This window comes from Rhinolophus sinicus, chromosome 18 (genome assembly GCF_057876585.1).
Source record: "Rhinolophus sinicus isolate RSI-liver-muscle chromosome 18, RSI-T2T, whole genome shotgun sequence".
Taxonomy (NCBI): Eukaryota; Metazoa; Chordata; class Mammalia; order Chiroptera; family Rhinolophidae; genus Rhinolophus; species Rhinolophus sinicus.
The window spans coordinates 72,088,882-72,103,554 of NC_142518.1; the positions used below are offsets into that span (position 1 = coordinate 72,088,882).

The 14,673-nt window shown below is 38.4% G+C and overlaps 1 protein-coding gene across 2 annotated transcripts in view; it reads left to right on the forward strand.

Annotated features, from left to right (window-relative positions):
* Window positions 1–14,673, forward strand: part of RNF128 (ring finger protein 128) — a 128,323-nt gene that overhangs the window by 84,606 nt on the left and 29,044 nt on the right. For both annotated transcript variants that reach the window (XM_074323513.2, XM_074323512.2), the window contains exon 2: window positions 2,218–2,465. In XM_074323513.2, coding sequence (XP_074179614.1) covers window positions 2,218–2,465 — 248 coding nt within the window. The remainder of the gene's footprint in view (window positions 1–2,217; window positions 2,466–14,673) is intronic.

Consider the following 14,673-nt stretch of genomic DNA (forward strand, 5'->3'; position numbering starts at 1 on the left):
AAAAGCATTTAACTGGCTATCATAAATAAAAATAGTATCTTTTAGAACTTTAAAGAACTGTAACAATACCTTATAAATGTATATTTGGAATATATACCTTCAAGTAAAGAGAGGATCTTGGTCTTTTGAAGACTTTGGCAACTGGGGGCAGTAAATTTAAGGGATTACCTGGGTAATAATTCTGCTATGTATATTGCTATTTAAGGTTTGTACTCTTAATTTGATTATTAAAAGTATGGATACTATTTTAATATTGTACTTTTGTATTTAAATTCCAGTCTGAAGGGCCTTTTAGGGTCATGTGTGTGTGGTTTTGTTTATTCCAGATTAGAGTTTGATCATTAACCAAGATAGTACTTTAACTTAATATCAGTGGGAGGTTTCTCTGGTTGGTAATCTCTTAACATTCAAAGAACTCTATTCTTTTGCTTAAGGTTATTGGTCTATAAACTAGAAAGAATATAAACCTTGATAAGCATTGAAATGGCATGAGTCATCTGACATTCTCACAGCATCAAGAAAGATGTTTGTCCTTTATTTTTCTCACAACATTTATATAGTTGGGCGGTAGGGAGGAGAAAGATTAGTGGGGGGTTAGAGAGGGAAGTGCTACAGAGATTAGACTTTTAGACTGTTAACCCCGATGGTCTATGGTCGTTGATGCCAGTCAGCACCAACAGAAATTCCCAATTTGGGGTGCAGTGAAGGGGGAGGAAACTTTATTCAGTGCAAACAGTTCAATTGTGATATAACACAGATGTGGAACAGCTCAATTGTGATACAGCTCAGCTGGAGAAAAGCATAGCTGGGAGGTGGACCTGGGCGTGAAGCAGTCCCTGTGTTGCAGCTCAGCCCCTCTCCAGCAAGACAGTTCTGCTCTGCTCCAGCACGTCAGCTTAGCTGGTATAGCTCCAGCCAGGGAAAGTGCGTTCCAAGAGCCACAGGGAAGCTTACTTATATAGAGAAGTCACTGCCCCTGGTCTCTGATTGCTCCATTCTCATGCAAATGAGGACTCCAAATCCTCAGTTTGGTTGGTCCAAAAAACGCTGTCCTGATTGGTTAGTGAAGATGTTAATGAGGTTGTAACTGCACAGCTATGATTGGACTGGGAAAATCCCAGTCATATTGGTTGAAATACAACTCCAGGAACTCCTTTATAAGGTTGGCTCAGATGGCAGGAACATAATGCAGGCAGGCCGTTCAGTGGAAGCTTCTCCCTGAAGCACGGCTTGTATGAGAGGCCCTTGCTCAGCAATGACTGCTAGGCTCTATTTTTATATTTGAGCCCAATCAGCCACCAAGAGCCCTTCTTAGTAGGTACCTTCATTCTCAGGGTCAACACAACTAACACTTAGACTACTGGACTAAGTAATGAATTTAGTCTAATTTTAGAATTGATTTTAGTTGGTGTTGAATAGTAACATACATCTCTATCAGTTTTATATTCATTGCTAACCAGATTAGGTCCATGCAAAACCTTAGAGGACCTTGGACAAATTTTATATTGATTTTGAGGATATAAAAAAATGGCATATATATATATATATATATATATATATACATACACACACACACACATATACACATATATATATGTATAGTACATTTGGGATTAAATAAATGTATACATATGTGTGTGTGTGTGTGTGTGTGTGTGTGTGTGTGTGTATATATATATATATAGTACATTTGGGCTTGTAAACATTATTTTTCTCAAATTACTAATCTTAATATGTAAATCGTTACACTTTTTAGTAGTGAGCTCCTGAGAAAGTCTATCCTACCTTATAAATTGGGAAGTGTGTAGTTAAAATATTTCTGTCTTTCCCAAATCTCAGATTCCATAGGATGTAAGCCCTATTCTTTACCATCCAGGGGACTATTTATCTTACAGAAAGCCTTCATATAAGAGGCAAATTAGGCCCCAGACTCAACTGTTGAATTATCAGTGGTTAATCTGTGGAGAGTGGAGATATGTGTTATGTATCACAGCTTCCTTACTAAACTATGAGTTCCTTAAGACTAGTAACCAAGTCTTGGCATGTGTATGTCTGCTATAATTTATATATGCATATTAGGTGCCCAATAAATATTAATTAAATAAATGAGTATCCTTTCTTTGTCTCATTGGGAATCATTTAAAATCACTTTAGCACTTGGATTTTTATACTAAGAATGCTTTACCAAAGCAAAACTAAATTCCTTTTCTTTTACAGGTGCAGGAGACATTGTTGCAATCATGATTGGCAATCTGAAAGGCACAAAAATCCTACAATCAATTCAAAGAGGCATACAAGTAACAATGGTCATCGAAGTAGGGAAAAAACATGGCCCTTGGGTGAATCACTATTCAATTTTCCTCGTTTCTGTGTCCTTTTTTATTATTACGGCAGCAACTGTGGGCTATTTTATCTTTTATTCTGCTCGAAGATTACGGAACACAAGAGCTCAAACCAGAAAGCAGGTTTGTAAAGGTCCTTTCTTCCAATTTAAAATTAATTTACTGTATTAATTTAGTTTTGATGTCATGCGTTTTAATATATTTCACTTGATAATAATCCATGCGTATGTTTTACAAAACCTGATAATTTTTAAAAGTATATCAGCTTATAACCTCTCAAATCTTTTAATTTCTGTAAATTGTCTATGGCCTTAATCCTACCTGATTAAGTTTTCTAAAACCTCATTATGGAGCACAGCCAGCATTTAATTATATATGGGTATAAATATGTATGTTTTTTAAATAGTCTTTTCCTAAATTACAAAAGCATTTCATACTCAATATAGAAAATTTAGAAATTAGAAAGTACAAGGGAGTATTTAATCTTTTCTTATGGCAGAATTGTATTCCATAGTGGCTAAGCAAAATAAGTCAGACAGAAAAAGTCGAGAACCATCTGACTTCACTCTTACGTAGAATATAAAACTGAAAGCAACAAAGGAACGAGACAAACAAACAAAGAGACAAAAACTCGTAGACACAAACAGCAGTTTAGTTCTTACCACAGGGTAAGGGGGGAGGGGTTGTAGAAGAGGGTAATGGAGGACAAATATATGGTGATAGAAGGAGAACTGACTCTGGGTGGTGAGTACACAATGTGATATATAGATGATATATTATTGAAATGTAAACTAGAAACCTATGTAGTTTTACTAAATATTGTCACCCCAATACCTTTAATTTTAAAAAAAAGAAGAAAGAAAATACATGGGAATTTGCAAGAGAGGTCCAAGATGGTGGATTAGGTAAATGCTATGCCTACTGCATCCCAGGATCACACCAAAATTACAAATAAACTATAGAACAATTAATCTCAAGAATCATCTGAAGGCTAGCAGAACAGAAGAACCCCTATAACTAAGAATATAAACAAGAGGCCACATCAAGACGGGTAGGAGAGGGGAAGACCCAAAGCGGGCTAACCCCAAGCCCACAGATGGTGGTTGAATACCTGGAGGGACACCTCGGTGGCAGATGTTCCCCCTGAAGATGGACGGGTCCCAGCCCAGGGGTCCTGTGCCAGGAAGAGGAGTTCACATGGCATCTGATAGTGAAAATCATCGAGGACTCTGTCTGCCTTTCCTGATGGGGAGAAGGGCAGCTAGAAACCCGGACACCCTCCTGTAGAGCCGGCACATGGACTCACTCGCTTGTGGGCACTCACCTGGTCTCTGGTGGAGGGATGGCAGCTCAGGAGGCCCAGAGACATGCAGGGAAGGACTGAGTGGTGTGGCTTTGGTGCAGGAGCTGGAGGGACAGGAGCCATTGTTGTCCCTGTGTGGATCCTGATACACGTGTGGTTTACAGGAGGACACCATCTTTTCAGGGTTAAGCCCTCCTTCAAAGGGCCAAGTCTAGGACCGCATTGGTCTGGTGAAATCTGTACATGCGCACTGCCTTGGTGACGACCTGGATCCCCTCCCCCCCCATACCCCCCACCTCCCCACCCCACATTCACAACTGGTGTTACTTTACCCAGGGCACTCTTGACTGCTGGGCTGCTGGCCCCCTCCCCACAGGCTGCAGAAGCCTTTTTGCAGCTGGTGGAATACCTGTGGTGACACTGGAAACATTTACTGGTGGGCGGTAACCCAAGACCTGCACCACAGTGTCTCAGAGGCAGCTCGGGAATCTGCAGGCCTGAGACGGTGGTGACTAGCTGTGGTGTACTCGGGGCATTTTTGCGGGGTGATTGCAGGCCCATGACTGGTGCAGGAACAGAGACAGCATTGACTTTGTAGAAACCACAGACCACAACCCTTCGCTCCATGGAGTCCCACCCTGCCTACCTAGAGCTACATTGTCAGGGGCACTCTGGGCACCTGGGTGGCTGGCCCCACTCCACAAGCCATGGAGGCCTTTTACAGCAGTGGACAGCCTATGATGGTCCCGGGAGATTTTGGTGGTTAACAGAGACACAAAACCTGTACCGCAGCCACTCTTGGGCAGCTGTCAGGAATTTGCAAGCCTGAAGCAAGTGGTGGCTGGTTATGGTGTTCTAAGGGTGAGGTGGTCACAGGATGGGCACTGGTGGAAGAACTGAATCTGCATTAACTTTTTAAAAACCACCACTGGCCATGTCTAGTGACTCACTTGAACTCCACCCTACCCAGCTAGTGCTGCATTGCCTGGGACACTCAGCACCAGTTCAGGCAGCCTAGCCCCTGAACCTAAGGAGGCTCTTTCAACAGTTGGACCTTACAGGCAGCCGGCGGGTGGCAATAGGTCTACGGGACCTGGCCATTTTACTAAGCAGGCTCAGGCCCATAACTGGTGGCAGCTAGCCTTGATTCACAGCAAAGCCACCCCACATGCCTCCAGGCACAGCACTGGCAGCAGTCAACCACATATAGCTTTGTGGCTCCTACCAGGTAGCAGCTGGCCAGGAACAGGCAAGGCTGAAATTGGCCTGCATGGGCGCCCCTCCCAAAAGACACCAGAAACAACACACCCAGAGGCTGGCTTCAGATCACACCAGAGTGCTACCTGCTTAGCCCTACAAGTGGAACACCCAAAGGGGGAAGTGTCTAAACAGGCACAAGAGCCTGTGGGGGCGAATCCTCTAAGGGGCTAGCCCCCACAAAGCAGCTCATACACTGTGAGCGTAGACAGTCCTCACAGTCAGTCAGCCCGGAAGTCAGTCCCCCTCACTGATGTGTCAAAAGCAATCAGGGCTCATTTACAACAGGAAAACACACACAACACACTCAAGTGACACTCCTGGACCACACGCAAAGGAGATCAGGGAGACTGTACCATTGGACCACACAGAACACATACTATATAAGGCCATCCAGCAAAGACAGAGACATAGGAGATCTACCTAAACATGGAAGCAAACACAGAGAGGCAGCCAGAATAAGGAAACAAAGAAACATGTCCTAAGTAAAGGAACAATAAAAACCTCCAGAAATAGAACTAAACGAAATGGAGGCAACCAACCTACCAGAGACAGAGATTAAAACACTGCTTATAAGAATGCTCAAACAAGATGAACTCAGGCCCACACCAAGACACATCAAAATTAAAATGGCAAAGGTTAAAAACAAAGAGAAAATCTTAAAAGCACCAAGAGAAAGACTGGTTACGTACAAGGGAACTCCCATAAGACCATCAGCTAATTTCTGAACAGAAACTTTGATGGCCAGAAGAGAGTGGCAGGAAATATTCCAAGTGATGAAAAACAAGGAACTACAATGAAGACTGCTCCACCCAGCAAGGCTATCATTTAAAATTGAAGGAGAGATAAAGCACTTCCCAGACAAGAAAAGCTAAAGGAGTTCATTACCACCAAGCCAGCATTACAAGAAGTGTTAAAAGGGCTTCTTTAAACAGAAGAAAGAAGAAAACAAAAGAAAATAAAAGGTATGAATAATAAAATGGCAATAACTACGTACCTATAAATAATCACTTTAAATGTAAATGGATTAAATGTTCCAATCAAAAGACACAGGGTAGGTGAGGCCCATGCATATGCTGTCTACAAAAGACCCACATCATATCAAAAGACACACACAGACTAAAAATAAAGGGATGGTAAAAGATATTTCACTCAAATGGAAACGAGAAAAAAGCTGGAGTAGCAATAGTTATATCAGATAAAATAGACTTTAAAATGAAGACTATAATAAAAGACAAAGAAGAACATTACATAATAATAAAGGGATCAATCCAACAAGGGAACATCACCCTAGTATATATGCACCTAACATAGGAGCACCCAAATATATAAAGCAAATATTGACCAACATAAAGGCAGAGATCAAGCACAACACAATCATAGTAGAGGACTTTAACACCCCACTGACACCATTGGACAGATTTCCAGACAGAAAATCGACAGGGAAACAGCGACCTTAAATGACACACTAGACCACATGGATCGTATGGATATTTTTAGAGCATTTCACCCCACAGTAGCAGAATATACATTCTTTTCAAGTACACATGGAACATTTTCCAAGGTGCACCACATGTTAGGCCACAAAAAAGTCTCAATAGATTTAAGAATATTGAAATCATATTAAGTGTCTTCTTTGACCACAGTGGTATAAAACTAGGAATCAATTACAAGAAAAAAAACTGAAAAACACACAAACACATGGAGACTAAACAACATGCTACTAAATAATGAATGTGTCAACGATGAGATCAAGGAATAAATCAAAAGATGCCTCAAGACAAAAATGAAAACATAATGACCCAAAATCTATGGGACACAGCGAAGGCATTCCTAGGAGGGAAATTCATAGCAATGCAGGCCTACCTAAAGAAACAAGAAAAATCTGAAATCAACAGTCTATCTTTACACCTAAAGGAACTGGAAAAAGAACAGCAAACAAATCCCAAAGTGAGTACCAGGAAGGAAATGATAAAGATAAGAGTGGAAATAAACGAAATAGATTAAAAAATCCATTCGTCTACGTATGGTCATTTCAGTTGTTTCTAGGTCTTGGCTATTGTGTATAGTGCTGCAATAAACATAGGGGTGCATAAATTATGAATGTCAATTACAGTTTTATATTATATATATATATATATAAATACATATATACATATATATATATATACACACACACACACACACACACACACATACATACATACGTATAGTTACAAGAAGCAGAGTACAGCATTAGGAATAGAGACAGTGGAAATGTAATGGCTGTGTGCGATGTCAGAGGGGTAGTGGATGGGGGGCGGGGGATTGTCACTGTGTGAGGGATATAAATGATAAATGTCTAACTATTACATTGTTTTCTGCACCTGAAACTAATAATAATAATAATAAAATGTTAAACAAAAACCAATACAAAAGATCAATGAACCCAAGAGCTGGTTTTTTGAAAAGATAAACAAAATTGAAAAGCCTTTAACCAGACTCATCAAGAAAAAGAGAGGACCCAAATAAGTAAAATCAGAAGTGGAAGAGGAGAAGTGACAACTGACAAAAAGAAATACAAAAAAAAAATTTTAAGAAAATATTGTGAGTCAATAAATTGGACAATCTGAAAGAAATGGATAAATTCCTAGAAACATACAATCTTCCAAGGCTGAATCATGTAGGAACAGAAAATCTGAACATATTGATTACTACCAACGAAATTGAACCAGTGATCAACAAACTCCCAACAAACAAAAGTCCTGGACCAGATTGCTTCACAGGTGAATTTTACTAAACATTCAGAAAAGAATTAACACCTATTCTTCTCAAACTATTTCAATAAATCCAGGAGGAGGGAAGGCTCCAAAGTTCACTTTACAAGTCTACTGTTACCCTGATTCCAAAACCAAAGAAAGACATTACAAAAAGAAAAAAAAGAAAGCTATAGGCCAATATATGTAATTAATATAAATGCAAAAATCCTCAAAAAATGTTAGCAAACCAAATTCAGCAATACATTAAAAAGATCAGAGGTCAGCCCAGTGTCTCAGGTGGTTGGAGCACTGTGCTCCTAACGCCAAGGGCGAAGGTCGCTGGTTCGATTCCTGCATGGGCCAGTGAGCTGCACCCTCTACAGCTAAGATTGTGAACAATGGCTCTCCCTGGAGCTGGGCTGCCATGAGCAGCCAGAGGTGGACATGGGCTACCGTGTGCTGCCATGAGCGGCCGGTGGCCAGCATGAGTGGCCTGCAGCCAGCATGAGTGGCCGGTAGCTGGCTAGAGCTGCCGTGAGCTGCTGTGAGCGGCCAACCCAAGACCGGCGACTGACTGCTTCAGCTGGGGGGGAGCACAGGCTCATAATACCAGCATGGGCCAGGGAGCTATGTCCTACACAACTAGTCTGAGAAACAACGGCTTGAACTGGTGTGTGCGTGGGAGAGGGGCATGGAGGTGGAAGAAGGGGGAAAAAAGGGATCATATACCACAATCAAGTGGGATTATTTCCTGATATACAAGGTTGGTTCACTACGTGCAAAGCAGTTAATGTCATACACCACATAAACAAAATGAAAAGTAAAAATCATATGGTCCTATCAATAGATGCAGCAAAAGCATTTGAGAAAGTCCAGAATCCATTTAAGATAAAAACTCCCAGCAATGTGGGAATAGAGGGAACATATCTCAACATAATAAAGGCCATATATGACAAACCCATAGCTAATATCATACTCAATGTGGAAAAGCTAAAAGCATGCCCCTTAAGATAAGGATGCCTTCTTTCACCAGTTTCATTCAACATGGTTCGGGAAGTTCTAGCCACAGCAATCAGACAAGAAAAAGAAATAAAAGGCATCCAAATGGGAAAGGAAGAAGTAAAATTGTCATTATTTGCAGATGACGTGATACTATATAGAGAGAACCCCAAAGATTCCACCCAAAAACTGTTAGAGCTGATAAATGAATTTAGCAAAGTAGGATACAAAATTAATATTCAGAAATCGGTTGCATTTTTATATTCCAATAATGAACTATCAGAGAAATTAAGAAAACAATCCCATTTACAATTTCATAAAAAATAAAATATGAATAAATTTAACCAAGCAAGAAAAAGACCTGTACTGAGAAAATTATGAGATTGAAGAGAGAAATTAAAGAAGATACAAATAAATGGAAATATATATAATACCATGCTCGTATATAGAAAGAATTAATATAGTTCAAATGCCCAAACTACCCAAAGCAGTATATAGAGTAAACGCAATCCCTACCACAATACCAATGGCATTTTTCACAGAACTAGAACAAATAATCCTAAAATGTATATGGAACCATTAAAAAGCCCGAATAGCCATGGCAATCGTGAAAAATAAGAACAAAGCTGGAGGTCTCATGCTACCTGATATTAAATTATACTACAAGGCTATAGTAATTGAAACTGCGTGGTATTGGCATAAAAACAGACACATAAAAACAGAATGGAACAGAATAGAGAGCCCAGAAACAAATCCATGCCTATATGGTCATTTAACCTATGACAAAGGAAACAAGAATTTACATTAAGGTAAAAACAGTCTATTCAATAAATGTTGCTGGGGATACTGAACAGATACATGCAAAAAAATGAAACTGGACCACCTTCTTACACCATATACAAGAATAAACTCAAAATGGATTTAAAGACTTAAATATAAGACCTGAAATCATAAAACTTTTAGAAGAAAATATAGGAAATAAACTCTCAGAATTACCCTTAGTAATATTTTTACTGATGCATCTCCTCAGGCAAGGGAAACAAAAGAAAAAATAAACAAACAGGACTACATCAAACTCAGAAGTTTTTTCACAGTAAACGAAACCATCAACAAAACAAACAGACATCTTACTGAGTAGGAGAAGATATTTTCCAATGACATATCTGATAAGGGGTTAATATCCAAAAATCTATTTAAAAAAAAAACCTCATACAACTCAACACCAAAAACATAAACAATCCAGGTGAAAAATGGGCAGAGGACATGAATAAACATTTCTCTAAATAAAACATACACATGGCCAATAGACATATGAACAGATGCTCAACAATACTAATCATCAGAGAAATTTTTAAAAAATCCCACAATGAAATACCACCACACACCTGTCAGAATGGCTATCATCAATAAATCAACAAACGACAAGTGCTGGCGAAGATGTGGAGAAAAGAGAACTCTTGCATTGTTGATGGGATTGCAAATTGGTGCAGCCACTATGGAAAACAGTATGGAGGTTCCTCAAAAAATTATAAAATAGAACTACCTTATAACCCAACAGTTACACTTCTGGGTATTTATCCAAAGAAACCCAAAACTCTAATTTGAGAAGATATGTGCACCCTTATGTTCACTGCAGTGCTATTCACAAGAGCCAAGATACGGAAACAACCAAAATGCTCATCAATAGACAATTGGATAGAGAAATTGTAGTACATTTATACAATGGACTATTGCTATGCTACTAAATAGAATGAAATCTTACTATTTGCAACAACGTAGATGAATCTAGAGAATATTATGCTAAGTGAAATAAGTCAGACTGAGAAAGACAAATGCCATATGATCTCACTTATATGTGAAATCTAAAGAACAGAATAAACGAGCAAACAAAACAGAAATAGACTCAGAGATACAGAGAAAAAAAACTGATTGTTGCCAGATGGGAGGTAGATTGGGGCATGGGGGAGAAGGTGAAGGGATTAGAAAATACAAATTCATAGTCACAAAATAGTCACGGGGATGTGAAATACAGTATGGGGAATATAATCAATAATGTAAAGACTATATAGGGTGTCAGATGGGTACTGGACTTATTGGGAGGATCACTTCATAGATTATATAAATGCCTAACCACTGTGCTGTACTTCTAAAAACTAATATAAAATAATGTTTAATGTCTTGTTTAGTTAAATATATATACCTGTATCTATATAGATATATAAATATATATCTATATGTTCACAGGATGTAAAGTACAGCATAGGGTATATAGCCACGGTATTGTAATGGCTATGTACAGTGTCAGATGGGTAGTAGACTTGGTGGGGTTATCATTTTGTGAGTGGTGTAAATGTCTAATCATTATGTTTTGTACACCTGAAACAAAGAACATTAATCAGTTTGCAAACGACCAAAGAGATTTTTCAAAAACAAACAAAAAAGCAGAAAGTACAAAGTACAAGGAAGAACCTTCACCCAAAACCCCATATAACAAAAAAACTGTAGTCACCACCCAAAGGTAACCACTGTTATTTTCCATATACTTATATGCCTGTGCATGTGTGCATTTGTTTGTGGGTCCAGGGCTGGGAAGAGAGACTAGGCTGAATGTTAAGAGAAGGCAGGTTTAATGATCTAATTGTGCATGAAACAGTGCTAGGCTCTAAACAGTCATGTATTCATAATTTCTACCATATTTTAACAATTGATTTATGAATAAGTACAAAGTATAAAAATAATAGAGCAAATGTTTCAAAGCATCATTGAACATGGAAATACTTATAGTTATGTGTCATTGATCCTATGACATTTAAACTGCCCCTCATTCCCCTCATATCCTCACTTCTCTCCTTACCCAGCTTAATTTCCATGGTCACTCCCGTGCATACATCTTCAGTTACCTTGGCTCTTCTCTCTGTTACACGTGCTGTCAAAATCCAGCCCTGGTTAAATCCTACTTTCCACCTACTCTACCTGCACTTTGCAAGCTGAAGTAACAGAAAAACATTGACGTATGTACAGACTGATCTCACTTTAAATTTTTGACCATAAACTCAGAGTGAGCCCATAATGCTGCCTAACAATCATATTATGTTTTCTTATCCATTTCCTGTCCTGCTTTCCTAGGCGATTAATCATGTATGTTCCCTTCCCCTTAAACCATCAACACCTCCTGCATCTTTACTCTCAACTTGTATTTTAAGATCTCAACTTGGATCTTATCCCAATGAGAAAATCGAAATAATCAAAAGAGTACTTCCACAAACTCCTTCCACACCTACCAACTATCTGCATCTATGTCTTTAACATATAGCCTCTACCTTGTCTTCTGTTACTGTGGACACACAAGCATGCTATTATTGCTTCCATTTTGAAAAGAACTTCGCTTCACTCCAGGCCAGAAACCTTGGAGTTATTCTTTTTCCTTTTTTCTCTCACTTCCCATATAACCTCCATAAGCAAATCCTGTTGGTTCTACCTTCGTTGTATGTCCAGAATCTGATTATTTCTCACCAGTGCTATTGCTTCCACCCTGATGCAAGCCACCATCATTTCTTACCTCCTCCCCTTCTCAAGTATTTTCACCATAGCGATAGAGTGGTATGCCACTTCTCCAGAATGCTCAGTAGGGATTTAAAGCTTTCAGCCAATCATATAATAGGTGCAAGAATATATTTTTATGTGTACTGAGAAATTCCTCCAAAGACAGTGAAATTCTGGCCACTTCATGCACTCTTTCTCCAATAAGCAAAGATAAACCCAGTTTATTTGGGAGTGAAGGAGCAGTGAGGATTTCTATATGGCAAGAAAGTTCATTGAATTTAGGAACAGATGAGAAATTGAAATCTTATTATAAAATCTTCATAAAGATTAGATACCCACATATGGTAATGAGTGATGATTATCTCAATGTTTAAAATTAATTGACTTCTGTCCTCCTCAGAGAAGCAGCTTATCACATTGGTGGCAGGTTCAGCCTGTTACTAGCTGTCATCAAAAGGATGTTCCAAATTCCTGTGCCAGGCCATTCAGTAGTTTCACACTGTGTTAATATTTGACCTTTGTATATTGTGCAGTTTTTATCTCTGAGGTTGGAAAGAAATTGGTATCATGTATGAGTAACTATTCAAAGGTTATAGTTACAATGACAAGAGTATTTGGTTTGCATATGTTCATGGTGGTGTTTGTATTTCTCTATTCCAGGTGCTATACTAAATCTATTAACATGGCATTAAACCCTGTCAGCAAGTAATACATCTTGTAAAGAACTGCCTGGTGTCCTACAAGTTCCATTGTATATCTAACTTTGGTCTCATTGTTCATAAGCAATTTTCAGAGCTTATAAAATATATTGTGTAATATATTGTGTAATATATTTTATGAAAATTTTATTAATATATTACATTAATTATGTATAATTAATATATTATTATATAATGTATTACTAAATATATTACAAATGGTAAAGAATAGAATTGAAACCTCTCACTTTTTGAGAAGGCATTTGAGAGGGCCTCTTTCACTACTTAATGGGCTATATCTGTTTATCCCTTGGTGACTAAAGTGTTAAATATATGACTGATAATCCCTTTTGCTTATAAATATTTGAAAGTGCTAGAATGCCATTTATATGTTATTTAATTTTCCTTCCTATTTATTTTAAAAGGTAGAGCTTGATGTATATGATGGCTGTAACTATCACTAAATAGTTAACTGCATTATCTCCATCTTGTGGGTAGAAATGATAATGAAACTAAGTTATGGAAACTTAGTTTCATTAGAATATTAGGAATTCATTTGTAAATTCAGTCATTTGTAAATTCTGAGCCATTATGATGCATACTATATGTCAGGAAAACTGATAAATGTGTAACCATAAATTTTGATGACCAAAATGCCCAAATATGACATGTCATGGTATAATGTGTAAGAACAAATGTCATCCCTGTTTTTGTGGATGGAAAGCTTTTAAACAAGATGAAAAGTATCACTGGGTTGTGAGTGAAGATAATGTACTAGGCATTCGTGGTCGATTCGTGTCCCCTCTGAGAACAACTCTAACCTGAGACAAGGAATATTATGGGAAACCTATGGCATGTTCAAAATAAACTGAATTTGGGAGTAAACACCATACATTTGACTCTGGCATAGGACACCCGGCATTTGTAGGTACAGTGCATGTATCCTAACCGTACTCAAGCAATTAATACTCAGTGGCAACAAGGCAGGTGTTGGATTAAATAAACATTGGCCAGTGAAACAAAAGAGGGCTCTAGGTGAAATACAAGCAGGCCTAGGTATAATGGAACAAGCTGAATTTACTTTTAATGAAGAGTGACTTTCAGAAGAAAATAATTTACTCTCCATAATAGATTGGAAGGAATCATCTTACAAGATGAGGGAAACGAATGAGAATCCACTTAGAAAGAAGATAAAACCTTGATAATATAGTCACACAGATCCAGTGCATAATGCTAGAGAATGCTACCTCTCAAGACTAGGAAAAAGCATATACTCTGACACAACAGGGTCTGTTAACTATTTTACTGCAAATAGAGGCCCATGTAGCCCTGGATTAACCGCCTTCCATTTTCAGCTATGGAAGCTTAGAGAGAGCATCTGTGAGACACATGCAGATCCCCAAATTTATGGAAATTTTCTAGATGAAATTGTAACTTACTTGTGCATTGTTGATCTCTGATTGATCTTGACTGAAGGGTGGGCCAATGTAAAACTAGCTGGTAGGAATAGGAATAAAACTGAATGATACTCATGTATCCCCCAGCAGAGGGAGATGGCCTTACCGCACAACAGTCAATGGGAACCTATAATTATATAATAATGTGAGTTGAGACAAATGATTGGTTTGTCTTCAGCTAACATGGAAATTATAACTGACAGAATCATCATCACTGGTGACAACATTTGCACATAATATCTGGTATGTGGGCAGAGAACAATTCTTCCAGGAAGGTTTAATAAACACTCTGTGATACTTCCTGATTTATGTTGTAACCAAACCAAACTGTATCAT